Here is a 27,112-nt window from a genome sequence, read left to right as displayed (position 1 = left end):
ACTCCCTTGCCTCGGGAAGATGGGTTTTGAACAGGATTTCAGTTATGTCATGACCTGTAAGCTTGTTGAAGGAAAGGAACCCATGTATTGTACAGACAAGTCTGTCATCATTATGAAGGCGAATCTGGGATTCAAATAATGGATCACGGCATGTCTAACCTCGACAACTCCCCACAGCAAATCGCCTAGAGTTGATCGATCCTCATAAAAACAATCACTGGATTGTCTGGTCCTGACTTGATTATTCACAGATCAACAAACAAACAAACCTCTAGTAATAAGATGCTTTTCATTTTATGAACATTATTTACAAACACTATACACTAGTAGGGTTTGAATTTTCTTGCAGCTTTCATCACAGATATTTTCTGTTTGTCCTCTTCAAATTTCTTCCTCAAAGTAGCAATCTCTGTAAAGATACAAGCAAGATGTTAAATTCTAGATGTTGAGACACAGAGAGAGTTTATATTATTTAAATCATGTCAATGATATGGGAAACTTCTTTTTTCACCCATAGTACACGATAACAGGGTTTTAGATTTGAAGTATGCTTACGGTCTTTCTTTGTCTCTTTGAACTGAAAGGCATAGAAATTCAGCAGCTCCTGTGAAAATAAAATAAATGAGTGAGAGAGTGAGTTTGGATTAATGCTGCATTGAACAGTATTTCAGTCATATCACAATGTGTCAGCTTGAGGTGGGAGGACGCTCAAATCTATGCAGGCCTTAAATGTTGGCCACTTTAATGAAACCCATGTGCATGGATGGGTACAGTGCTTGGAGTTCTGGCCACAAAAGGGACACAACTCTGTATTGAGAACTGCAGTGTCTTCAAGGATTATGCCACCTACAGATGAAATGAATTCTTATGGGTATAAAACATTTGAAGAAATGACCATTCATAGCCATGCTGCAGCTTCCCCAGGCATATAAAAGTCCACTTTCCACCCTTGGTGAACGAGGCTGGATTGCTTGGTTGGTTTGTTGTTTAACGCCACACTCAGCAATATTTTAGCTATATGACGGCGGTCTGTAAATAATCGAGTCTGGACCAGACAATCCAGTGATTGATATCATGAGCATCAATCCACGTAATTGGGATCGATGACAGTGCATCAACCAAGTCAGCAAGCCTGACCACCCGATCCCGTTAGTCGCCTCTTACGACAAACATAGTCGCCTTTTATGGCAAACATGGGTAAAAGTGAGGCTGGAATTTCACAGCTCAATCCGTAGCGCCACCAGTGGCTATTATGAGTTTTGTCCCTTCTATGTTCCTCCTATTGACTAATCAGATTCCATCTCTCATATCACTTGCATTTGCTTCAAACAAAATGGCGGCGCCCAGTCAAGACGATCTGCTCGATAATCAGGATCTACACTGTAATAAAACGGGTCTTACCCCGCGAAGTGCATCAAATCACGTGAGCACCTTGATTAAAAGCATGAAAGAATTTGTTGAAAATCTGTCGACGCCCAGTTGGCGGTACACATGCTTTGCAAATCCTGCAGTCGACCGAAATATGCACGATGAAATCCATGTTGATTACGAACCAGATGTCTTGTTTGTTACACGATTTTTATTGGACTATGCATAGACTCATAAGTCCACCAAAACATAACATAATTGTAGCGAAGGGTGATAACTGGACTTTTACGGTCAGTTAACTCCCTTGCCTCAGAAAGATGCCATTCAGTAAATCAGGGATGGAAATTAGCTCTAGCCTGGACCATTTTCTTTATGTTATACGTATTCTAAAGGTGAGTAGAATTTCAAACATTTGGTGGGGGAGAGGGGTATTGCTCTATGTTATCACTGTTCGGGCTAGTAGATGTTCTTAGTTAATTTCCATTCCTGTGAATGGTGTTTAATGCCATTGACAGAAATCTGTCAGCATACCTCCACAACCTGGCCCTTGTTATTGTGTGAAAGGGGGAGTGAATATTGTCGCTATTTGCGGTGAGGGATACATACAGGTAGGTACAACAGCAAGAACAAAGAGGAAGGGACAACAACCTGGTCCTTGTTATTGTGTGAAAGGTTGGGTTAGTGTAAGGCCCTTGTCATTGTACACACCTTCTCTTTCCTTCTCTTCGTCTCCCTCTTTGTGAGATGCTTCTTGCGGGCCTCTGTACGTGGGGTACCTTTGTTCTTGCCAACTCGGGTCACAGTGACCCAGCCCTCCTCATCAGCAACCCCCTCCTGGTCTTTCAGACGTTGTGTTTCCTGAAAGGAGGACATCATCCATCAGCTGATCAATAACTTCAGGGGCTGGATATGTCTAATCCATAAGTTGACTCGACAATTTCCCATGTTATGCAATGGAGGGCTCATGACAGTACTCTTTCAAGATATTAAGGAGTGAGTGAATATTGTCGCTATTTGCGGTGAGGGATATCATATATACAGGTAGGTACAACAGCAAGAACTAAGAGGAAGGGGAAGCGGACATAAAAGTGTTTGGGTACATTATCAGGATATAATTGTAATACACACGACCCAAATGATGAATGCCCATTGGATCACAAATTTTCATGACTCCACTCAAATTCGGTGTTTTGCAGTTTGTTGCACAGCGATTCTATAATTGTACTCTCCATGCCTGGAAAGGACAAACAAGAAGGACCATCATGGAGGACTGACTAGAATTTTACACCACCTTAACATGTTTTAGGCTGTTCTTTGCCTCCCATCTACCGCCCACCCTAAATTTTCGTTCTGAGGGAAATAATGAAAAGGTTTTCTCATCTCATATTTCCTCTCTGCTTACTCCTACAATTGCACATTAAAAAACCCCAGGTCAGCTTGATCTTTCTTCGGCTATACTTATTAAAAATTTGCTTCCAAAGCAAAGCAACTCAACCAATATCATAAATTATTTTTAGGACTGTTACAATGTGTTCTAAACTTTAAAATGTCACGAAATAAGTTACACATTTAGTGAAAAACACTATTTAAATTTTTGAATTTTTAAAAACTTTTCGACCGCCTGCTCTCTTGCTGGTTGAATTTGGAGATGATAAATAATATGGATGGCCTAAGCAATGTTCCAACAATATCACAAGAAATGGGCTTCACAGGCCTTTGGCATGGTAAACTGAATGATTTGATCACCCCTACCCCTACGATCAGCATAAAGTACTGGAAGAGAGATTAACATACCTCCTCTTGTTTGGTATCAAACTTGGCCATGTAGTCTTCTATTTCTGCCTGTAGTTCCTTGACGTCCACCCTCCTTGCTGCGTACTGTCTGCACCATTCTGTTGACAGAGAATCTCATATAGTGAAACCTTATAAAGTTTAATATGTACATAATATACGTCACAATAAACATATGATAGCAACTTAACCATTTGGAACATACCTGAAGATGAAGAAACATATCAAATATCCAAATATTAGTTTGCACTCGTCATTTTGAACTTTCCGTAATTCCAGTCAATATTTGGGGGGTAAGTGGATGTGTTCTTAAGGCCAGGTGATGACTTCTGATCCCACTGAGGCTCCATGTATGTACTGAGGAACCATTCTCAATAATACAAATCCTGGGCATTAAGAAAACTGACACAGGGGGCGCTTACTAAGAACAAACACAAGGAATAAACGTCAGATGATAGAGAGGGTAAAGAACCTCAGTTCAAATGTTGATGGAACTGAAGGATTTGTTTTTGTGAAACGTCACACTTGGAAAAAATCCAGCTATATGACTTTGGCCTATAAATTATCAAGCCTGGACTAGAACAAACATCCCATGCTGTTGGGGTACGATGACATGCAATGAACCGAGTCACCGAGTCTGACCGCCAGATCCACTAAGTCACGCTTGCATCCAGCACAGGTTTTTGACGACACATTCTAACCTGAATCCCCACGGGATGGTACATCTTCCCGAGGCAAGTGAGTTAACTGACTATAAAAGTCCAGTATCCACCCTTGCCGAACTAGGCTGGTATTATGGAGTTACATTTTGACTGGACTAACGAGTCTATGCATAGTCCAATCAAAATCGTGCAATCGAAATCAAAATCCTGTTCGTAATCTGTCGGGCAGATTTCAGTCGACTGCAGGATTTGCAAAGCATGTGCACCGCCAACTCGTTGTCAACAGATTTTTTCCAAATCTTTTCATGTTTTAAATCAAGGTGCTCACATGATTTGATGCATTTTGCGATGTAAGACACGTTTTATCACAATATAGATCTGGATTATCGATCAGATCGTTCTCACAGGGTGCCGCCATTTTGTTTGAAGCAAATGCAGGTGATACGAGAAGTAGAATCTGATTGGTCCACAGGAGACTGAGGAGAGGCTTAGAAATGACTTACTCGTAAAAGCCACTGGTGGCCCTACAATTGAGCCCAGGAATTATAGCCTAGTTCGGCAAGGGTGGAAACTGGACTTTTAAAATCACTTAACTCTTTTGCCTCGGGAAGATGGGGATGGTAAGACATGAAGCCCTTCACTGTTAATATCATAGAATACTCACTGTGAAGTCCAGTACTGCTGATTGTTTTTTCTGGTGAGTTGAGAACTAAAGGTGTCTCATAGGACAGTTTGCAGGCATGCTTGACTGCTAAGGCATTCTTGAACACAATGTAGGCTACTTTGAATCCCTGGAGAAAGAAAGGTGAACTAACTGTACTTGCAAGGTCAATCAAACTTTGGTGAATGACAATTAGTTGTGTGACAATACACCTATGTATCTGTCACAGTTGTACACTAAGTAAACAATTTGATTCTTATCTTCAATGTGTTCTTAAATAACTGTAACACAAACATGAATTAGTAGTGAAAGTTAGTAGTCTAAATGTAAGTATTTTCATCCATTGCGTCATACTTGACACTGCCAACTGTAAATCGTTAGTGTGCCAGGTATTTGGCCATCCTGTCTATTAAAAAGGCTTACGAACCACAAATAAGAGCACATGCAAGTATCGTGATATGGATCGGATCGCACAGTTGGTGTTTTACATCCTAGCCCTAATGACAATGAGCATGATTAGAGCTTATGCATTTGAAAGTATTTTTCAAATTAATAGTTGAAGTAATGTTACGAGTATTTTTGTCACTGTACTACATGTATTTTTCACCATCAGTCAAATCATCGTAATGTTAACATTACTGGTCCAGATTACTGCGTTAACCGTTTACTGGCATTTGTCTAGTGGGTCAATATAAAAACATGCTTCAAACAAAAATGTTAGAACATGTAATTATTTTACCTCCACTACAAATAATATGAGCCAAGTCTTTTTTATTGATTAAACACATTTTCAAATGCACCCACCCACTGAAAACAATTTTCTTTTCTAAGCCAAGAACCCTATTTGAAACACAAGTATCTTTTTGTTTTGCCTAAGTATTATTGCTACATTGTACACGCTGCACTGTGCTTGGTAGGAGGCCTGCAGCATTCACATGGACACGTACTGGGGTAGTGAGGCCAACAGGGAAGTACCGAGAACCACCACTAGGGGGAGCTGCTGATGTGGGCTTGTCATGTAGGTACACTTGCACTATCTTCCCACAAGGTGTAAACAGCTGCTTCACACAGTCCTACAACGAATACAGCAAAAGATGAAAACAGTGGAAGGAGTCAGGAGATTTGGTGAAAATGACAACATTCTCGGCCATCACAATTAACATGATTAAGTAAATTAATTCAATATATAACATTTCACAATGAAGTGATGATATTCTCTACCAGTGTATTACATCTCTGTTCTATATATACACTTGACCCATACGCCACCATATCTTTGAGCCTGATTAAAATGGCACAATGCTAAAAACTGCCATCCAATGAAATTACTCTCATGAGTGAGAGATATTCTGCTAATAATTTCACTGAATATAGTTCTGGTCATATTTTTGTTTTTTGTTGACATTTTTTATTCCTTTCAACCGGTTGGACATCCGGTTCCAAGGTTGTACAGTAGGTTTAATCAATTGTAGTAAACATACGTTGTTCTGGTCATATTTACCTCATTGCAGTAGGGTGGCACATTGAGCACAAAAAGAGTTCTATTCCGTGGATGTGATGAATCATTCTCTCTGACACTGTGTTCCTTCAGATAGAGGCAGTGGGCAGGTTTGTCTTCACTGAACTTCAAGGGAACAACTGAAAAACAAATGGGTAATCTAAATGCATGAGTGAGAGTGAGTTTAATGCCACTTTGAACAGTTTTTCAATTATACCACAGACACGACACTATATAGGGGTAGTGTCGGGGTCAGATATAAATAAATATTCCAGAAACTATTATGAACAATTTAAGATACACGTTTACCTACAAGTACAGGACATTTTACAGCAGTCCAGTATTACATCACACGATGAAATATTGTGCTTATATTTGCAAAAGTAAACAGCCGACAGAAGGTGTGGATAATGCGATTACCGTGATAATGTGGTGTCCTCGATATCTGAGAGTCTGATTGTTTGTTGGTTTGTTGTTAAACGCCACACTCGGCAATATTCCAACTATATGACGACGGTCTGTAAACAATCGAGTCTGGACCAGACAAACCAGTGATTGACACCATGAACATCGATGTACACATTTGGGATACGATGGCAAGCATCAACCAAGTCAACGACCCTGACCATCCGATCCCGTTAGTCGCCTCTTACGACAAGCATAGTCGCCTTTTACGTCAAGCAGGTGTTGCAGGTGTTGTTCTAGTTCTACCCTGGATCTTCACAGATCGACTACGAATGGATGATGTGCCGATATTATGATCGCCTAATTTGGTGCTAGTCAGAATATGGCGGAATGTGTCCGGTATAATGCATTCTTTCCTCCGCCTGTCAATCACAACATAAAAGTAATCAATAAAAAGCTTTACCAGTGAAACCTTGGACAGTAACAGGCACATGTTCTTGGTCAGATGCAGCCATTTTGTAAACACTGACATAAAATTAGTCATGGAAAACATACGGTCTGAGAATCTAAAGTAAATTAATCATACATCCCATAGCCTAATTCATATAATTTCAATATTGTTTAGATATTAATATGATTAACTAAATGATTTACATTCCAAACTCGTTGTATTTGTGTTAAGTTCATTTGCCAACTTTCGTATTAGAAATTGTTCGTAATTTAGTAATCACCTAAAACGGTACATAGCTAAAACGGCATCGCATCAAAACGCCACAAAATCCACACCTCGCTTGACGGAAACTTGAGTTGGGTTGGCGGAACGTCCCAGTTTTTCATGAGGTTGGCGTGTCCTCATGCTAATGTGTTTTTAATTATGAATATGAAACATATGTTCTTATGTACTCTTTTTTCTTAAAAGACATCACGATTAAGATCATATCAGTCGTTAATTATAAGTAAGCTAGGAAAAATGTCAATTAATTAATAGAAGGTTCTCCACATCAGTCCAAGAATATGCAAATGCTTGTCTTGTACATCTTAACTAACTTGGCTGAATGTGTGTACTGAAATGAGAATGATAAAGTGTATACATGAATAAGGTTAATATAAAAGGTTAAATATATTAAAAAAATGAGATGTAAGAATGTTTGGAGAATGGCGACAAAATAGGCTAATGCCGTCTCAAGTTTTGATTTAGTTTCAGGCAACATATTGTGCCGTTTTACCCCGGGTTTTTTTGCCAAAGAAATATGCCGTTTTCGCCAGGCACTTCGGTGTCGTTTTGAAGCGGTGCCGGTTTGGTCTGATTCCTTTACCACTTCCCGTTATTATCGTTTCCGGGTGGGACTGGACTCGAAAAGTGTATAAAATATAGCGACGACCCTGGGTTGTCGCTTCAAGTGCGAGTACTATCCCAAACCGGAAGTAAATATTGGACGTGCGCATTTGCATGTTGTGTATATAATAGACACACAGGTGACTATTTAGGAAGGTATTTATGATGTATTTATTAAGTGTTTTAGCTGTGGTATGGACTTCGGCCACCGACTTTGACATTACTGAAATATACTCCTCATCCTTTGAGAGGGATACTGGGCAATTTCATGTTGTTGCGTATCTGGAGGACAGCAATTGCTGTAGGCCCTACTTGAATTATTATACTGACCTTAATTAACATTAAATGAAGATGAACATGCACCAGATTTAGACCTATGGCAAAGATTGGGGATACTATTTGTATGACACCATCTCCGAGGAACCAATCACACATATTCATGCCCCACACTCAACTGATGAGTCGTAGGGCCTATATTTGGTACTGGGGACCACAAACCCATTGGTATGTGGTCTCTGTTGGTACTAATTTGTGAAGTTTGTGTTGATTATTTCGAAAATGGTTTATTATTGGCGTGCATAACTCATTCGCGTCTCATCTTGGTCTATGTCTACATCAAATTAAAAAATGTAGTTAGTTTTGTCTTCAAGTTCAATCAATTGTTATTACATCGGAAAGACTTCCACCCATAACCACCTCCAAAGGTTATGTGTAAATACATGCTTTTAATCATGTATATTTTGAGGGGGGATATGGGCGGAAGTCTGACCATAAGATTGACAGTAATAATGTTTTGGTCGAAAATGTCAAAATCAGGAATGACATCATACGCATCTTTATGAGTGTCAAGTGGTATACTTGAAACAAATAAGTCTCTGTCCCTGCCATATTTACATCACATAGAGGTAGATGGTTACAGCGTGTGGATTGGAAAGAGACTAGGGGGAATTGGGAAACACCTCTAGAACATTATGCTTATTTTCTCAACAATATTTTAATTTCTATTTTATTCTATTTCTACTTCTAGTTTGTTTTAATGTTTATATGTTAACATTTGTTTGTTGTACCTAGATTAGGAACATACCAGGATGATCTGCATATTTGTGTAAAATATGCAAAAAAAATCACTAATATCCAATTAATTGTAGTTGGTTGTGTACGGGTGCAGGCTAAAACCGCACCTCAGCAAAACGTCACCGATTTCTCTGGCGAAAACGGGACCGCATTTGGTGAAAACGGCTATGATGTGTCGGGCGAAAACGGCACCTCTATTTTTAATAACGATAAGAACGATTTTTGTAGGAATATATATGGTTTATTTACATGGTATTGGATGTATTTACATGCTATTGGATGTATGTGATGTATTTACATGGTATTTACTGTTTCCACAGATGAGTACATATAGAGAATCTCCCCCGAGTGTCAAATTTTGATATCAAATATATCAACACGAATTGATAAAAGTAGAAAAACTCCAATTTTTTTGTGTTTGTAAGAGACGATGTGAGTTTAATTTCAATTATTTTTCTTCAAAGCATGTTGTTTTCACAATAAAGTTGAGTTGCGTATAAGCTAAGTTGGATTATAGTTGTAGTAGAGGCCAATTTCTAATGTAAACTTGTTTTAACATCTCACAATTATTGGTGTTTGCAAATTACCATGTAAGTTTAATATCCTTTATTTGACCAAGGTAAAAAAAAATAAGGTGCCGTTTTCGCCAAGCAATAGTAGCCGTTTTCGCTTGAGTTGAGGTGCCGTTTTCGCCCGGTGATGTTTTGCTGAGGTACCGTTTTCGCTATAACCCGTTGCGTACAACTATGCATACAAAGTACTGCGTAATTACCCAATGTATATTTTGCAACTTGCTTCCCTGTATTTCTTAACAGATGTTTATCTACTGATGGAGTGAGGGCATCACACACAAAGGAACTCCACTGCAGTGAATAATGCATACAAAAAACACTACGTCTTGCTTATTGTTAAGACATGTATATATCACTCTTGTGAGTTTATGCGACATGTTTGTCACTTGAGGCAGCACACAACAGATACAAATTAGAAGTCACCTAAAACAGAACTTAAGCAGAATTATTAACAGAACTGTCTACTCATTTGATGTGAAAATACCCATTAGACTGGACTCAAGGGAGTAAAAATATGCTGAAAATCCAAAGAAAACTACAAATACCCAATGTGAATGATAATTTGTGTATTACTCAATAGCTCTAAATAGTATCAGGAACCTGATCCCAGTAATGGCAGTCATCTAAATGGCCCCATGCTTTGATAACTTATAGTGTAAATGCATGATGATGATTATAAACATAATCTATGACTCGTGAAATAATGATACTGTATATTCCTGCATGTGGTATTTTGGTGTGGAACCAAACTGCATTGGACTGTTTCGAAACAAATAGCTCCTGTGACCATTAGACCATTAGCCCCGCTCACCAATATACAGAAATAGGAATTATTTTATTCATATAAACTAACAAAAGAAACGCAATATCGTAACAGGCTGTCGTCGATTTGATTATTTTTTCTGTACACTTTCTGCAAATAATGTCAACAAGTCAACGAGTTGTTGTGTACAAAGGTGAAAACTAAATAAAATATAATTGCATTCTTCTGAAACTATATATATATTTTGTATGTATATGATGTAGTTAATAAATATGTATTGAATTACTACTATACAGCAGGTACAAAGGGATAGTTCTATCAAATGTCTGTTCTGCCATTATTAAATTACACCATATATTTAATGTTGTAACCTATCACATTGTTTTATTTCAGACTCGTTAATGGTGACAGATGACGTTGACACTATGAACCTGTATGAAGGGCTGCTGTTACCTTGGTAACAGGTATCTTGTTGGCACTGGTGCTTGAGATTGGTTATGCCTCTATGAGCCAGGTCCTGTCTCTGTGTGTGCAGCAAGAAGTGCAGCTGCGCTTTCTCTGCCCTCATGATCTGGATGAGGTCAAGAGACTATGTGCGGAGTGGTTCCCTATAGAGTAAGTTGATCATTTTTTTGTTCCTATTGAGTAAGTTGATCATTACATTTGGTTCCTGTTGAGTAAGTTGATCACAAAGTTTGGTTCCTGTTGAGTAAGTTGATCACTATGTCTCATTCCTGTTGAGTAAATTGATCACTACGTTTGGTTTCTGTTGAGTAAGTTGATCACTACGTTTGGTTCCTGTTGAGTAAGTTGATCACAAAGTTTGGTTCCTGTTGAGTAAGTTGATGACTACGTTTGGTTCCTGTTGAGTAAGTTGATCACAAAGTTTGGTTCCTGTTGAGTAAGTTGATCACTACGTCTGATTCCTGTTGAGTAAGTTGATTACAAAGTTTGGTTCCTGTTGAGTAAGTTGATAACTATTTCTGGTTCCTATTGAATATGTTGATCATTATGTTTGGTTTCTATTGAGTAAGTTGATCACTATGTTTGATTCCTGTTGAGTAAGTTGATCACTGTGTTTGGTTCCTGTTGAGTAAGTTGATCACTATGTTTGGTCCCTGTTGAGTAAGTTGATCACTATGTTTGATTCCTGTTGAGTAAGTTGATCACTGTGTTTGGTTCCTGTTGAGTAAGTTGATCACTATGTTTGGTTCCTGTTGAGTAAGTTGATCACTACGTTTGGTTCCTGTTGAGTAAGTTGATGACTACGTTTGGTTCCTGTTGAGTAAGTTGATCACTACGTTTGGTTTCTGTTGAGGAAGTTGATCACTACGTTTGGTTCCTGTTGAGTAAGTTGATCACTACGTTTGGTTTCTGCTGAGTAAGTTGATCACTACGTTTGGTTCCTGTTGAGTAAGTTGATCACTACGTCTGATTCCTGTTGAGTAAGTTGATCACAAAGTTTGGTTCCTGTTGAGTAAGTTGATCACAAAGTTTGGTTCCTGTTGAGTAAGTTGATCACTACGTCTGATTCCTGTTGAGTAAGTTGATCACAAAGTTTGGTTCCTGTTGAGTAAGTTGATAACTATTTCTGGTTCCTATTGAATAAGTTGATCATTACATGTGGTTTCTATTGAGTAAGTTGATCACTACGTTTGGTTCCTGTTGAGTAAGTTGATCACAAAGTTTGGTTCCTGTTGAGTAAGTTGATCACTACGTCTGATTCCTGTTGAGTAAGTTGATCACAAAGTTTGGTTCCTGTTGAGTAAGTTGATAACTATTTCTGGTTCCTGTTGAGTAAGTTGATCACTATGTTTGATTCCTGTTGAGTAAGTTGATCACTATGTTTGATTCCTGTTGAATAAGTTGATCACTGTGTTTGGTTCCTGTTGAGTAAGTTGATCACTGTGTTTGGTTCCTGTTGAGTAAGTTAATCACTACGTTTGGTTTCTGTTGAGTAAGTTGATCACTACGTCTGATTCCTGTTGAGTAAGTTGATCACAAAGTTTGGTTCCTGTTGAGTAAGTTGATAACTATTTCTGGTTCCTGTTGAGTAAGTTGATCACTATGTTTGATTCCTGTTGAGTAAGTTGATCACTGTGTTTGGTTCCTGTTGAGTAAGTTGATCACTACGTTTGGTTTCTGTTGAGTAAGTTGATCACTACGTTTGGTTCCTGTTGAGTAAGTTGATCACTATGTTTGGTCCCTGTTAAGTAAGTTGATCACTCTGTTTGGTTCCTGTTGAGTAAGTTGATCACTACGTTTGGTTCCTGTTGAGTAAGTTGATCACTATGTTTGGTCCCTGTTGAGTAAGTTGATCACTGTGTTTGGTTCCTGTTGAGTAAGTTGATGACTACGTTTGGTTCCTGTTGAGTAAGTTGATGACTACGTTTGGTTCCTGTTGAGTAAGTTGATCACTGTTTGGTTCCTGTTGAGTAAGTTGATCACTACGTTTGGTTCCTGTTGAGTAAGTTGATTACTGTGTTTGGTTCCTGTTGAGTAAGGTGATCACTGTGTTTGGTTTCTGTTGAGTAAGTTGATCACTGTCTGGTTCCTGTTGAGTAAGTTGATCACTACGTTTGGTTCCTGTTGAGTAAGTTGATCACTATTTCTGGTTCCTGTTGAGTATGTTGATCACTACGTTTGGTTCCTGTTGAGTAAGTTGATCACTATGTTTGGTTCCTGTTGAGTAAGTTGATCACTATGTTTGATTCCTGTTGAGTAAATTGATCACTATGTTTGGTTCCTGTTGAGTAAGTTGATCACTACGTTTGGTTCCTGTTGAGTAAGTTGATCACTGTGTTTGTAGACTTAGGCCACTATGTTTGTAGAGCCTAATGTAGACCTAGGCCACTATGTTTGTAGACCTAGGCTGCTCTGTTTGCAGACCTAGCATCTGTTTTTTTCTTCTTTTTATTTGGCATAAGTGTTCTCTGATTTAAACATGCTCATGATGTATAGGATGGTAGCAGATTATCCTGTTTTGAGTGACCAATTGTGTCTTTAGTTAAGTAACTGATACTTCCCTTGTTATTTAAAAACAAAAATGTCCTATTCCATTTATTATGATGCTAAAACATTAAACACTTTCATTTCAAGAAATATGTTTGGAAATTTTGACCTGTTGAAACCTTTTTTTCTGTAGATAAATTTGGTAAATTGGTTTGACATTAAACCTTACTTTGAACTTTATTCATTTGTCAGAGACAAAGCCCAGTGGGGATTCCGGTTTAGAATAGATCCCTAGCAACATGTGCTGGTTGTAAGAGGCGACTTAATGGATTGAGTAATTAGGCTCGGTGAATTGGATGATCACGTAACATCGTATCCAAAATATTCCGTGTTAACATTTTTGAGGTTGCATGATTAGAAAACATATTCCGACTGTCACTTTCATGATCTGGTAAGCGATGCTTTGTTTGGTCGGATGAAAGGTCGTTCTGGCGTGACCCGTAATGGGATGTCCTCAGATCTTTGTTTAGCGATAGCGAGAACTAAGATCTGATTTTAATGAGACTGAATCACTGCTCACAATATCAAACACTGGATTGTCTGATCCAAACTCATCTATTTACAGGCTATTGTCATATAGTTGGATTATTGCTCAGTTTATCTTTAAACAACAAGCAAACAAACATTAAACTGATTAAATGATAAATCTTCTTTCTTTGATCTTATAGTTTTGCAGGACTTGAACTAGTTGAACATGTTAAAAGAAGACAAGATGTCGCAAGTCTGTGGAACTTGCAGACCAGTCCCCATCAATTTCTGTTTTGTCTGAAGGATGCTGGTGATGTTTCAGGTACCCTGACACGTGGTACAATGACATTACATCCAATCCCCGCTTCTACTCCCTGGCCGCCACCCACCGAGCTCGCATCATTGGACTCATTGTGGCAGAAATTAAACCAAGATCCAAGCTCAACAAGGAGGTAGGACTAAACTATGTCCACAATGGCTGGGCGGCACCTTGACCACTTTTGATAGGGATAATTTTATCTTTCCATGATACAAAAAAATTGTTCTCATAAATTGTCAAATGTGTATTTAAATAGAATGACATGTCTGATTATCCCTATCGAAAGTGGAGTGGTATATAGCAACCTAACAGTTAATAATTACCCTGGTTACATAGAGACAATGTCTCCATTTCACGCAAGGCAGTATTAACAATGTCTAGTCCTACACGGAATTTGGTGCCGGAATGGAGCAGAGTACCTCTTTAATAGAGGTGTAACTATACGATGGGGCCGTGGTACGATATGTATCCAGATACTATGGGTACATCAACAAGACAAGTGCAGCTTCAACAAGGCTCTCATCTAAAAATGGTCTCTCCACATTAACAAAGCATCACTGATTATCCAGTTTTGCAATCACCCTTCTATTCTATGATATACTGGATAATCGAGGGTGGTAGAATGGAGATGTAATACCCTGGATAATAGAGAATTAGAAATATTTCACTATTTGATAACTTTAATGTTTTGCACATCAAAACCTCATGGTAGGCTACAGAGTGCGATGACACTACTTTTCTTCTTTCTGTTGCTGTACATGGCACAGATGGTCAATTTTCGTAAGGTGCTGCAATATGTGTGCAGAGTTGCATCCCTTAGCCAAGCCAGGATCCTCTGTGGGTTCCATCGCCCTGATTATGCTCTTTGTCTGGCTAAACCTTACCAGTGCTTGTAGGTTTCACCAGAGTGGTAAATGTATCAAGCCTGCATCACAGTGGCTATGCTCCTATACTAAGCTCACCAAAAGTTTCAGTGCTGTTATGCTAACAATGTGCAGATCCTATGGATTTGTTGTGGTCATAGAAATATATTGCAAGTGGTTCTGCATTTGATTGGCTAACCAACAAAATTTTTGGGCGTTTGTTTCCATATACTGAAAAGAATTAGGTCAAGCTCCCTAACAGTCTGCGGTTTTCTGATTGGCTGATGATAGTATTGGTGAGGCGTGTGTTGTGTCATTGTGTGGAACAAAGTCACTGATTTCGTATTGTTGTCTATACAGTTGTTTGTATTAATAACAAAATAAGCAATCTGTGAAGTTAATATTGTTGACATATTTATGTATAGGAATTGACTTCAAAATGGTGTTGCTGTTTGAGGTTACACACAACCAAATGTTTTCCCATAGACTTCTATAGTAACGTTATATTTTTAAAAAAAGTAACTAAGCATTCAACAGCTATTACCTGTACGTGTGTGCACAGTTTGGGCTTAGAGCAGCAATAAAAAAATAAAAAATGACTAACTCAGCCAGCTCTTTTCCGAGTACAGGAAGCTAAACACACCACCCCCAGTTTCGCACCAAATGTCACCTACCCGGGTACTTGAAAATAGCTGTGGTCATATTCAGCATAAGTCATCATGTTGAAAAAGACAGTACTAAATATAGAAAAACATGGTCAGTTTTAATAACTGGATGGCTGTACATTTGAAAGACATAAAAATCTTACAGAATATCCTCCATTCACAACCTGCAGATATCTCTCGATCTGCACTGAAGGCTCCCTACGAAAACTGCACTGTCCAAACTGGTTCTGATTTTGTGTAGTAGAACCTTGAGTTATAGATGTTAAAAACAGAGTGCACACTTTGTATAATGCGGATTTACACATTTTTTATACTTTTATACTTCCATGAACACAACAATACTGAAGTCAGTTTGTTTGACTCGTTCAGGATGCAGATATTCTGGCCTCTTACTATGGGCCAAGTGTTCAGGTGGCCTACATCCTCAGTCTTGGTGTGGTGGGGGACTTCAGGCGGAATGGCATAGGTGAGTTCCTCGCTGCGTTACTGTATGCCCTCATCTGTCCCTCGTTTAATGTCAGTCTGTCTATGTGTCACTACTGGGGGTACAGATTGTCCCACAAGAGAGTAGGATTTCTAGCACACTTCTACATCTCTGATTGGCTACAAATCATGAAATATTTTTAAAATCTTAAAAAACTATCACTTCCATAATCACTTACTTCCAAATATATATACTTGATTTCATCGAATGTAAACATGGAATCGGGATTCCTGATCAAAAAGAAATCAGTATGGCTTTTGGTAAACAAGATGGCACCCCTTCAAGAACGCCACAATTGTTTCCATTCTGTCCACAGAATTCTGATTTCACTCTTATTAAATGTGACACCATGGCAACCATGCCGAATATATCACTTCCCACTCTGATCAGAGCTGAACACACGCAAACACATTATATTGAAAATGTTGAAAAACAGTGCTGACATTGTTTGTGTTCTGATGTATTGTCACCGTTCCACAGCCTCCCTTCTCCTGGATAGCCTGCTGTCCTTTCTCACTTCCAAGGAGGGCTACGACTGCAAGGCGGTCTACCTGCACGTCCTGGCTACCAACTCAGTGGCACTGCGCTTCTACGAACATCGGAACTTCAAGCCCCACAGCTTCCTGCCGTACTACTACTCCATACAGGGCAAGCCTAGGGATGGCTTCTCATATGTTCTCTATGTCAATGGGGGACAGCCACCTTGGTCCATCATATATCCTTTTCTATGTATCACCATCAGGATATTCTTGGAATCTTGGGGCCCAATCATCAAAGCATTTGTAGCACACCCATCACAATTCTGTGACATCTTTAGGGATCCACAAAGTTATCTTAGTCAAAATATCTTGCAACGTTGTGAGAAAAGTATGACTTTCTGTATCATGTGGTTTGACTTATGACAGAGTAGAGAAGAGAAGAAATATAATAAGAAGAAGGCTCATGACACAGTTAGATGGCATTCGTGACCAACTCATGTATTCCGGGACAAGCCGAATAGCGACTTGTGCCCCTCTCATGGCCATTTTGTGACCGGGTTCCGTCTTAGGTCAAATGGGCATACCTAAAACAATTGTCAACTTGTTGCGTAATGGTTCACATATATTTCCCCATATATTATATATATTTCAGATGCAATTTAAAGCACAACAGGACATGAGGAATTATACAGTATGATTGAACACATTTAACTGTTTCTAGGGTATATTTTTAGATGAAAGACATATGTTAAATCAAAATATTTATGAGGGATTCTTTGATGAAGAACTTGAAATCATACGCACATTCTGATTGGTTTGTCATATTTTAGCGCATAACATTCTTCGATAGGGGGACCAGGCTTCTTGCAGATTACAGAAAGGGGTGAGTGGTGACGAATGAGTAAGATGGCAGGAGGCATATACAAAGATTAAGTTTGTTACAATTATTGAAGTAAAGATGTCACTAGGAAGCCCCAATCAATTTTTACCTCCAACACAGAAGAGGGGCTATCTTTGGTGAAGGGTTTGGGGTTTCTATTTTGCCTCTTCACATGTGGGGGCATTGGTGGTGCAGTTTGCTGTGAAGAGTGGCATCCTGTGCCATGATCTGCTGATCTTGGGTTTAAGTCATCCATATTCACCCAAATAATCATCACAGGGTTGAGAATCATCCGCAGATCTGCAAATTTCTGCAAATTTTAGTGACCACAAGTTTGTTAAAATCTGATGGCTTCCCCCATATACACCCCCAAATTATGGACCATGCTCCTTTGCAAAGAATTAAGATGTTTCAGCTGAAAGGGAAAATATCTATTCTCATCCCTGTCATCATCATGGGACCTGTGTTCAGTGGTTTCACCACTGTTGTAAACGTTTGTGACCTGCATTGGTTTGTCTCACAAATTAAGCCAACATACCATGACCTGACAGACCCCCATTGGGACTCCAGGTTCGATACTAGCCAGCTATGTCATTTTTGGTGACGTGGTTGATTGCAAGTCATACTACCCCGACTGCATGAATCGATCCTCAATCATTGGTTTGTATGGTCCATACTTGATGATATACAGGCTGCTCTTATTTAGCTGGAATTTGGCTACGTGCGCATTAAACAACATAACTAAAATATGTTTCAAACTCTGTCATAAACCTTTACACTTTCAAGCAGTGAAGATCCGGGGGTCACCAGCAACCCATGCTTGTCGTAAGAGGCTACTAACCGGATCAGGTGGTCAGGCTCGCTTACTTGGTTGATGCATGTCATCGTATCCCAATTACATGGATCGATGCTCATGATGTCAATCACTGGATTATGTGCAGACCGCTGTCATATAGCTGGAATATTGCTGAGTGCAGCAAACAATGACAATGACTTTCAACCCTCTTCTAAACACCCTTTATAAGTGACTTATAGTTTCATTAAGAATCATTCACAGAATTGTCTTGTAAATTGCTGTCTGAGACACATTCAGTACTGGTGGACCAGTTCACTGTCTCAGTATATTTATTACCTTAACCCCATTCACTGACTACATCAGCCATTGTGGGAAGATGTTGACCAAGATGCAGCCATGTGCTCTCCCCAAGCACATGTACCACGCAATTCGCAGTATCATCAACCGGTTCCTCTTTGGGTCATCACAGCAAGAGAATGCAGGTCATGTCAGCTGATGGTCACCAGTGCACACTCAGCAACCAAGGTCAAGGATCATCAAACATGTCTAGGTCAAGGTCATTTACAAGGGAAACAACTGATAACATCTCTTCAATATGCAGAAACACATGCCAAAGGATATTTATAATGATTTTTATGATCCATGCGATGCAGTTCATGTACTGAAGTAGAAATTTAAAGGGAACTAATGTCAAGTATATTGATGGGAATAATTGCATTTATTAGCATTTTTTAATTGAAAATAATGTATAATACCGGATTGATTTTATTTATGAAAAACATTTTCACCAATTTTTCAATTATAGTCTGTCCACATCAACCCTGATTGTATCAGATTACACAACTTTAGAGTAATCTCCCCTGTTTGATGGTGTCCTTGTCATTGGTTGATGCAAGTGTGTATGTCCTTGATCAAGGAGCCAAGTTTCATTTTGCCCACAACACATAGCTATGAATACACCTCCATCCAGATCCTCTATAGACAAACGACACACTCGTACTTCTACCCTTTGTGATATCTCTACTCCTCTATCTGTAAGCCATGTGTGAATATTATAAAAAAACATTCACCAACGATGGTTTACAGAAATTCAAATTTTTTGTTTCACCCACCTGAAGCGTGATAGCCAGGTATGACTGCAGCTACAGTGTTTAGTATATTTTGGCTAAGTGCTCTCATCTGTGGACTGTCCATTACGCAAGAGAATATTTTACTACATACTGATACAATGTGATAGACAGGTTGGGTTAATCATAGGATGCACACCTGTTTCATTGCAATTCACTTGAATTGTTATGTTTACAACCCTTAGAATTGTGAAACACTATGAAAACGCAATCCTGATTTAAGTTGTAAAGAAATTATGAAGACATTTATCAGTGTGTGATATTCTGGGGCAGCTGTGTATTGTGTAATGTGGCAGATGTCAGGAAATATAGTGGGTTTGGTAAGTCCTGGTCTCTGTAGGCTTGGGGGCACGGAGGGCACAGGTGGCCTTTCATCTGAGGAGCTGCAATTCATGGTGCAGAGATGCATCTCTAGGGTAAATCCATACTTGCCGTAAAAGGCGACTATACTTGTCGTGAAAGAAGACTAACGGTATCGGGTGGTCAGGCTCACTGACTTGGTTGATACATGTCATCGCTCCCAGTTGCGTGGATCGATGCTCATGATGTCAATCACTGGATTGTCTGGTCCAGACTTGATTATGTTACAGACCGCCGTCATATAGCTGGAATATTGCTGAGTGCGGCGTTAGACAAGAAACAAGAAGAAGGGTGTGCCAGAAACCTCTGATCATGGGTTTGAATCCAAGGTTCACCCTGATGATGTTTCTAGGTTGTCACCATACTCATGCTCGTGGGTTTCATCGAAGTGGAACATGTTTAAGACCTGTACCACTTTGTGTTTCCTCCCACATCAAGCCGACACGCTGGACACAACTGAAATACTATTCAAAGAAGTATTAAACTAAGCCCTGGTCTGCACACAATAGCCTAGTCATGATAACAAAATGACTACAAATGTGTCATGAAAATCAGAAACAGCTATCTCTAAAACATTGTAAACATTTCAAACTCTTTCATAATTTTGGAACTTTCTGAATTAATTGATACTACTGACAAGTCACAAAATGAACAAACCATATCAAAGGGACATTGAGACACATAAATTAAGATGTCTGAAACATAGAATTCCTCTGCACCCCAACTCTATCCGCCTGTGTAATGACAAGAGAAACATACAGTTGCGTTTTCACAGTGGGTCAGAATAAGGCATTAAAACTGACTGTGTTATAGCCACATTCTTTCCATGTCTGACTATGTCACAGCTGATATTGACAATGTGTTTTAGATTTGTGTATTCAAGAATCTATGTTGAACATGACCTGCTTGACTGTAAAACTTCTGTGCAGATATGTTTAGCCCTGTGAAGTTCTATCAGTGCAATAAGACAGTTGCTAGTGTTTGCTTAGTTTCGGCTGTGTGCAAAGGGGATCTTACCTTTGCAGTATCTTGTTTTAAATGGCAGTATTGGCAGTATTGTCAGTCTCTCAAACCTACTTGGACAGTAGATACATGTAGCTATTTCATTGAAAATATCAGTGACCATTTCTTCTGTGTTTTGTTCAACATTTGATGCCAAGACTGACACAGTGGTGATGAAATAGTTGGGTCATGGCAAAAGAATGAAAATGGATATTCCATTTTCCATTTGTCAACCTTTATGTAGTCTGTTTTATACATATCTGTTTTGAAGAACTATGTCTGTTCATCCAAATGTAATTCCGCAACTATTTTAGTTGATCTAGTCCACTGACACAGACTGATGCCAAAACAAGCTGTTACATGTTTTGCAGATATATTCTTGGTGATTAAATGTTGAAAGAATTACGTGTATCATAACAACTGCCATTTTCAGCATTCAGCATGTCACATTCTCAAGGTCATTACTCATTTGCAAGGGAGATAACTTCAAAAGGTAAAATAAGAAGTTAAATCCCTGTCTTTTTTTGTGTCAAATAAGGATTGCATGGTGATAAAATTGGATAGGTCTGTGATGTGTTTGTAATTTAAAATGCTGTTTAACGTCTATAGAAGGGCAGCACTTACTTAATTGCTGTTTGGGTGAGAGGTTGAATGATAAACAGTGTTTTTAGATCTGAATTTAACATTACCTAACTAATGTAATGGTTAATTGCTAGTCTCTGTTAATGATATTACTTATAAATTCTGAAGTTAATTAAATAGTCACTTTGTTTGCTTTGAATAATCTGTTTTATTTGAGATGGCACTATTTACCTCCTCACATTTCTATATTGTGCTTTTAACATGAAGTCAGCGAGGGGTCGTCTCACAAGTTGTTTCTTCAGATTTGAGAAGATTGAGTAGATGAGCTACTTCACATCTATTCTGTTCTGAAAGAGCCACCCATTTTGAACTCATTTGAGATATGTTGCTATTGAAATAAAGTTGGAAAATGACCTATAACGTATGAAACCATCCCTAACAATGGGTGCAGTGTCTCTCAGGGTTTGTGCTGTATATTCCATGTACTCATTCTAAAAAGGTGGGGGTCATTCAGCTGTGTCCATGTGCTACACATTGGCATTTTAAGAGCTATAATCATTTCATTTTTTTTGGCTTATTGATAGAAAGAGTGAGTTTCTATTTGTACTGGCATTAAATATTAGTAAAGCTTTTCACATCTAATGTGAAATTTTAAAACAGGGTTGAAACGTTCATGTAACAAAAATATTCTTACAAAATATTACATTTTTATGGTGCAAGTTTGAACTGGTCTTATTTTTCAATGGCATATTTTTATTCTACAGTCAAGTTTCTTGAAGGTCTCTTTTCTACAACCACTAAGTTTTCACCCCATGACAGGTTCTTCCCTTGGTCAAGTATGATGAATCTAAGTTTATCTGATAGCCTTTTGAGCTTTCCCTTGTAACAGCCTGCATAGTGCAGGGAAATATATATGTCCTTATTTGGAGTACCTGTCTATTCCCAAAACTCAGATTTAGTTTTAAAGAGTCGCCGATATTGCACCTTAAAAAGTGAAAAAATGGGTAAAGCATTTTGTTCTATTTCTCATACCTCAAGTATTTACATTAACATGCGTCTTCCTGAGGCAAGAGAGTTAACAAACTATAAAAGTCCAGTTTCCACCCTTGCTGAACTAGGCTGGAATTTCAGATTTATGCTTTGGCTGGACTAAAGAGTCTATGAGTACTCCGATCAAAATCTCATAATCTAATCAATATTTGGTTTGTAAACTGCCATGCAGATTTCGGTCGATTGCAGGATTTGCAAAGCATGTGTACCATCAACTGGGCGTCGACAGATATTTTCTAAATCTTTTCATGTTTTTAGTCAAGGTGCTCAAGTAATTTGATGCATTTCGCAAGGTAAGACCAGTTCTATTACAAAATATGTCTTGACTGGGTGTCGCCATTTTTTTAAGCCAATGCAAATAATACGATAGGTGGAATCTGATTGGTCAATAGGAGGGACATAACTCTTAATAGCCACTCCATGAGATGTTACAAAAAACATTTCACCCAACCTCACTCCAGTTCAGTAAGGGTTGAAACAGGACTTTTATTGTCATTTAACTCCCTTGCTTCAGGAAGATGATTAACATGTGATTCACCCCAATGTACTACATTGAACAAAATTTAGAGTATGTGTGCTTGTGTGCCATTGAAAGTGGCAAGTGATATTATGGGCCCATATGGATTGGAGAAAAATTGATGTTCAGTTGGTTAGTTTTTAGCAACAGGATTTCCAGATTAACATGTCAATTTATGAAGTCAAACTTTGGTCACACCCTACCTAACATAAAAGTCTCAAGGCCCAGTCTCATGCATCTTCCTGAGGCAAGAGCATCCACTAGCCTTTTAAATCAAAGTCTTGTTTCCACCCTTGCCACATTAAGCCCACTTTCCTGTGCTAAATATGATTGGACTATCACATATACTGATAGTCCAGTCAGAGAATGTTTCACAAAATCAACATCCACGACTGGTACTTTCATATGAAAGTTATTTGCCTCTGGAATATGTCTTTTTTCATCTTTAAATACCCCCAACGATTGCCTATCTGGTTTTTGTGTCGGATGATTTTTGTTATCTGTTCAACTAGGTCATCGTGAATGGTAGTCGCCATCTTTGTGCAGCTATATGAGATAAGAACAGCGATCTCACTGGATATCGCGTTTTCATTACAAGGGGTACAACTCATGATCTATGCGAGGTGGCACCAGGGTCGAGCCATGAAAAGTGGCCTTAATGTGGCAATGGTAGAAACTAGGCTTTGATATAGGCTAGTGCACAAGCTTGCCTTGGGAAGATGAGCCTCCTGTGTTAGTGACCAGTCCCTCATAACTTGTTAATTCTGTAAAAATGACTGGTCCCTCAATAAGTGACTGGTCACTTGTATCATAGGAACCTCAATAAATGACTGGTCCCTTGTATCATGGGATCCTCAATACATGACTTGTCCCTCATGACGAGTTGATCCTTTTCGAGTTGACGTAACCCGAAAAGCACAACTATGATAATTAACAAAATAAATGGTGTACTTGCACTCGCTCACTGATGCGTGTCAGGCAGCATGAATGGACCCCACCTTGCAATTTACCTTGTACATTTTATCTTTGTATGGTCATATATTGGTGATTCTATTTATTGTTGATGCCTGTTTTATTCACGATATTTATCATCCTGTAAATAGTATTTAAAATCTATTGTACAGTGATTATTGTTTGAGAGATTATGTTTGAGGATACTGAAGATTTTATCTTGAAACACTAGTTACAATGAGAGAGCTGACTGACAAGATGATAAGACATCTACTAAGGCAGCAATGGTTTACCGGTACACCCATCTGGGCAAGGTTATGCCACACAACTGGCTTCATTTTCAAGAACCGGTTAATTGTGACATTACCATTCTCCCATTCCAAAAGGTATAACCAGTAGCCTTATAGATTTCTCTTATAAGCCCTGCAAACATTACTTGTTTTAGTGAGCTTGTCTTTGACCAATGTGTTGGTAGTAAGGTAAATGTGATATTATTATTATGTTGAGAAGATGCAAGTGTACCTGATATTCTTGACTTGTTATAAATGTTGTCGAAACTTCAGCGTTGCATTGCTTTGTGGGTTGGCCATAACAAGTTTTGCAATGTATTGGTATAGAAAATAAGATGATATTTTCCAAAATTTGATCCACCCAACTGCTTAAACAAAACAGAATCAGATGAAGCTTTGGTATTGGAACCCTGTATTCCAAGCTTAAAAAGTATGAGTAAACTTGTGTATCAGTTGTGATGAAAGTATGATATTAATAATAACAATATTTTTATCATAACCAACAGCTTAGTACATGTTAATTTGAAAATGCTGGAAATGGGAAACTGTCAGTTAAATATAGTTTCATTTTACAGTTAACCGGTTCTACTTTTTGAGAAAACCGTTGCAGCCTTAACCATGTTAACATCTAATCTTGTATCTAATTTATTCCACATGTGTTTGTCTAAAGTGGAAAACATTTGCTGTGTACACGTGTGAGCATTGTGATCCTACGTTGTCAATGTGATGTGTACAGCTTGTGAATGATTTCATTCAAGTGCTTACGTTAGTATGTGTGACTGCTATTAGATGTTGTTTTCGTGTAAGGCCGGTAATTGTGAATCACTAGGTTATCAGCCATTCTGTCCAGACAAACGCCTCCAACATTTACATTATGTCTCAGTTGTATGATGATATATAAGCTGGACCCATTCCAAAGTTTCATTTAGTTGTCACCATCTCCACCTCTCTTATCACCCACCAATATAGCAAAGAACTTCAGTTGCTTATGAGCTTGAAATCAACAACCAATCAAAACGCTTCTTGGCTGCAAGTGCGGCATTGATCCACATTCATAATCATAGCCTTGTGTGTCGGAGTCCTGATATTTAATCAAATCAGAAGACAAATTGAACTGTTAGCATGAAAGTCAGTCAGACAGAGTGAGGGAAGTTCTTGTATGAATTTGAGATGGCACACAAATGTCGAGTTTTGATTGTATTGATCTCTTGATTGGATGGTATTTTAGCATTGTGTCATTCAAAAGTAGACTCAAAGAATAACAATGGTGACTAATATGGATCCAGGTTTTTATAAAAAAAACAATGGAGATTTGATACATTGGATAAAAGAAGAGTGATTCTAAATGAGTAGAGATTCTTAAAGAGGAGTAATACTCGAAGAGTATTCTTTCCAAGATATATCGCCTGAAAAAAACAAGGAGAAACACTCGTAAGTTAGCTATTTGATGAAAAGTTGTAAACAAATTTGTAAACAAGGAATGGACATGTCATGTTGATAAATAGATAACAAACTGTAAAATGAGATGAACGTTTTAAAGGGAGTTTGCTGGAGGATAACCTAATGATGAATAATACTGGCCAAATATCTTATGAGTATTATAATTCCATTGTACAGGGATAATACTGTCAATGTGGTCGGAAGTGACACCAACAGGAAAACCAATGCCTTTGTTTACCTTGATGTTGTAAACATGATACACATAAACAATCAACATGTACCGGGTGAATCATAATCATAAGGAATATGAATTGTACACAGCTATTTTCCCTTCACACAGTAGTCAAGTGCTCAAAGTGGGTACACTCATTGACACATTGAAACAACAGGAAGTGGCTGCATCTTCTTGACTGCTTCTTTTTCTGACAACGGTATGAATATGAAGAGATGTATTGTTTGTAGTTCAATCTCATTAAAATCAGATCTTAGTTCTCGTTATCCCTAAACAAAGATCTGAGGACATCCCATCACGGGTCACGTCAGAACGACCTTTCATCCTACCAATCAAAGCATCGTTTACCAGATCATGAAAGTGACAGTCGGAATGTGTTTTCTAATATTGCAACCTTGAAAACGTTAACACGGGGTATTCCGAAAGACAGTTACGGCCCGTATGACTGATTCCCTCAAAATCATCGTCTATCTCTCGCTTTTGTGGGATACACATTTGAACGAAGGAGGCATTGCACAGTACGTGGGAAGCACTGCCATACAATCGCAACAATATATTAGACATTCCGGAATGTTCATTTGTTCAGTTTTCCAAATTTTAATCGAGAACTGTGTCAACATATTTTTCAAGCGTAGTCTGAAATGGAAGTCGCCAGGTTGAAACGAGTGCCGTAAAGCTCGGTAAAGCTGCTTTCTAATTGGCTGATGTCAACATTTGTTATTTGTTTCAAAGGTGGGTCAAAGTTCGCGAAAGGTCATTCTGACGTGACCCCTAATTGGATGTCCTCAGATCTTTGTTTAGCGGCTGCGAGAAATTAGGTCTGATTTTAATGAGATTGTTTGTAGTTAGGATTCAAACTAAGTTTACATTTTAGACCAAAAGAATTACAGATCTCGTTGTGATGGGGAGTATTTTGGGAGTATGTGGGATACTTGAAGAGATGTAGGAGGTATCATGTTTGCTAGTCTGGCCTGCTGCATCTTTGTCTTGTACATACACATCTGAATTGAAAGTTTAGTTAAGAGACTCTGAAAAAGAATTCCTATGTCTGTAATATTTAATATCCCCCCAATGCATGATTAATTACACTGCAAGGTAACAACAATTTGATTATTTGTACTTTTAGGTTTTGACTACCTATTTCTGAATTTTGTAGGGTTTATTGAGGCTTAGAAGAACCTCATTATCACAAGATTTCCACCAGTGTAAAAGGACAATTGACCAATGTAAGAAACCAAATATCCATTGTCTACAAAACTTTGATCCATCGCGACGATATGTTTAAGATGTACACATCAACAACTTTAAAGTTCGGGAATTGCCCATATTAGGGTCTGTGAGATCTTCCATGGTCCCTGACTAACTTGATGAACAATCTGATGAACAAATAATCCATTTTTTGTTGCCTTGACGACAGTGTTCCTAATTGGAACCTGTGAAAAGTTGTGTGCTTTACTTCAGAGAG

General features: G+C 38.5%; 2 protein-coding genes across 3 annotated transcripts; one reads left to right on the top strand and one right to left on the bottom strand.

Moving 5' to 3' along the window:
* Positions 1-270: 270 nt before the first annotated feature.
* On the bottom strand, positions 271-6,939 carry LOC124138661 (ribosomal RNA-processing protein 7 homolog A-like). The gene is made up of 8 exons (XM_046505414.2): positions 6,849-6,939; positions 5,984-6,120; positions 5,430-5,555; positions 4,486-4,612; positions 3,163-3,260; positions 2,077-2,226; positions 556-604; positions 271-409 (listed from the first exon to the last, which is right to left on the bottom strand). Exons 1-8 carry the CDS (start codon positions 6,898-6,900, stop codon positions 324-326), a joined length of 825 nt encoding a protein of 274 aa, XP_046361370.1. The 5' UTR covers positions 6,901-6,939; the 3' UTR covers positions 271-323.
* Positions 6,940-7,536: 597 nt separating this feature from the next.
* Positions 7,537-19,759, top strand: LOC124138613 (N-alpha-acetyltransferase 60-like). Of its 2 annotated transcripts, none has more exons than XM_046505352.2 (6): positions 7,537-7,861; positions 10,524-10,745; positions 13,933-14,062; positions 15,827-15,923; positions 16,422-16,656; positions 18,448-19,759. In XM_046505352.2, exons 2-6 carry the CDS (start codon positions 10,636-10,638, stop codon positions 18,590-18,592), a joined length of 717 nt encoding a protein of 238 aa, XP_046361308.1. In that variant the 5' UTR covers positions 7,537-7,861; positions 10,524-10,635; the 3' UTR covers positions 18,593-19,759. The 2 variants fall into 2 exon arrangements, with proteins under 2 accessions (XP_046361308.1, XP_046361315.1); XM_046505359.2 differs by having other exon boundaries at positions 7,537-7,877.
* The last annotated feature ends 7,353 nt before the right edge of the window (positions 19,760-27,112 follow it).

This window comes from Haliotis rufescens, unplaced genomic scaffold, assembly GCF_023055435.1.
Source record: "Haliotis rufescens isolate VD_foot unplaced genomic scaffold, xgHalRufe1.0.p SCAF_40, whole genome shotgun sequence".
NCBI lineage: Eukaryota > Metazoa > Mollusca > Gastropoda > Lepetellida > Haliotidae > Haliotis > Haliotis rufescens.
The sequence above is the reverse complement of the archived record's forward strand: the minus strand, read 5'-3'. Positions and strand labels throughout refer to the sequence as shown.

Coding starts and splice junctions, on each gene's coding strand:
- LOC124138613 (XM_046505352.2), top strand. CDS start 10,636: ATGAGCCAGGTCCTGTCTCTGTGTGTGCAGCAAGAAGTGCAGCTGCGC. Junction 10,746..13,932: donor GCGGAGTGGTTCCCTATAGA/GTAAGTTGATCA, acceptor GTGATGTTTCAG/GTACCCTGACACGTGGTACA. Junction 14,063..15,826: donor GATCCAAGCTCAACAAGGAG/GTAGGACTAAAC, acceptor TGACTCGTTCAG/GATGCAGATATTCTGGCCTC.
- LOC124138661 (XM_046505414.2), bottom strand. CDS start 6,900: ATGGCTGCATCTGACCAAGAACATGTGCCTGTTACTGTCCAAGGTTTC. Junction 3,261..4,485: donor CAGCAGTACTGGACTTCACA/GTGAGTATTCTA, acceptor CTCTGTCAACAG/AATGGTGCAGACAGTACGCA. Junction 605..2,076: donor CGAAGAGAAGGAAAGAGAAG/GTGTGTACAATG, acceptor TTATTTTCACAG/GAGCTGCTGAATTTCTATGC.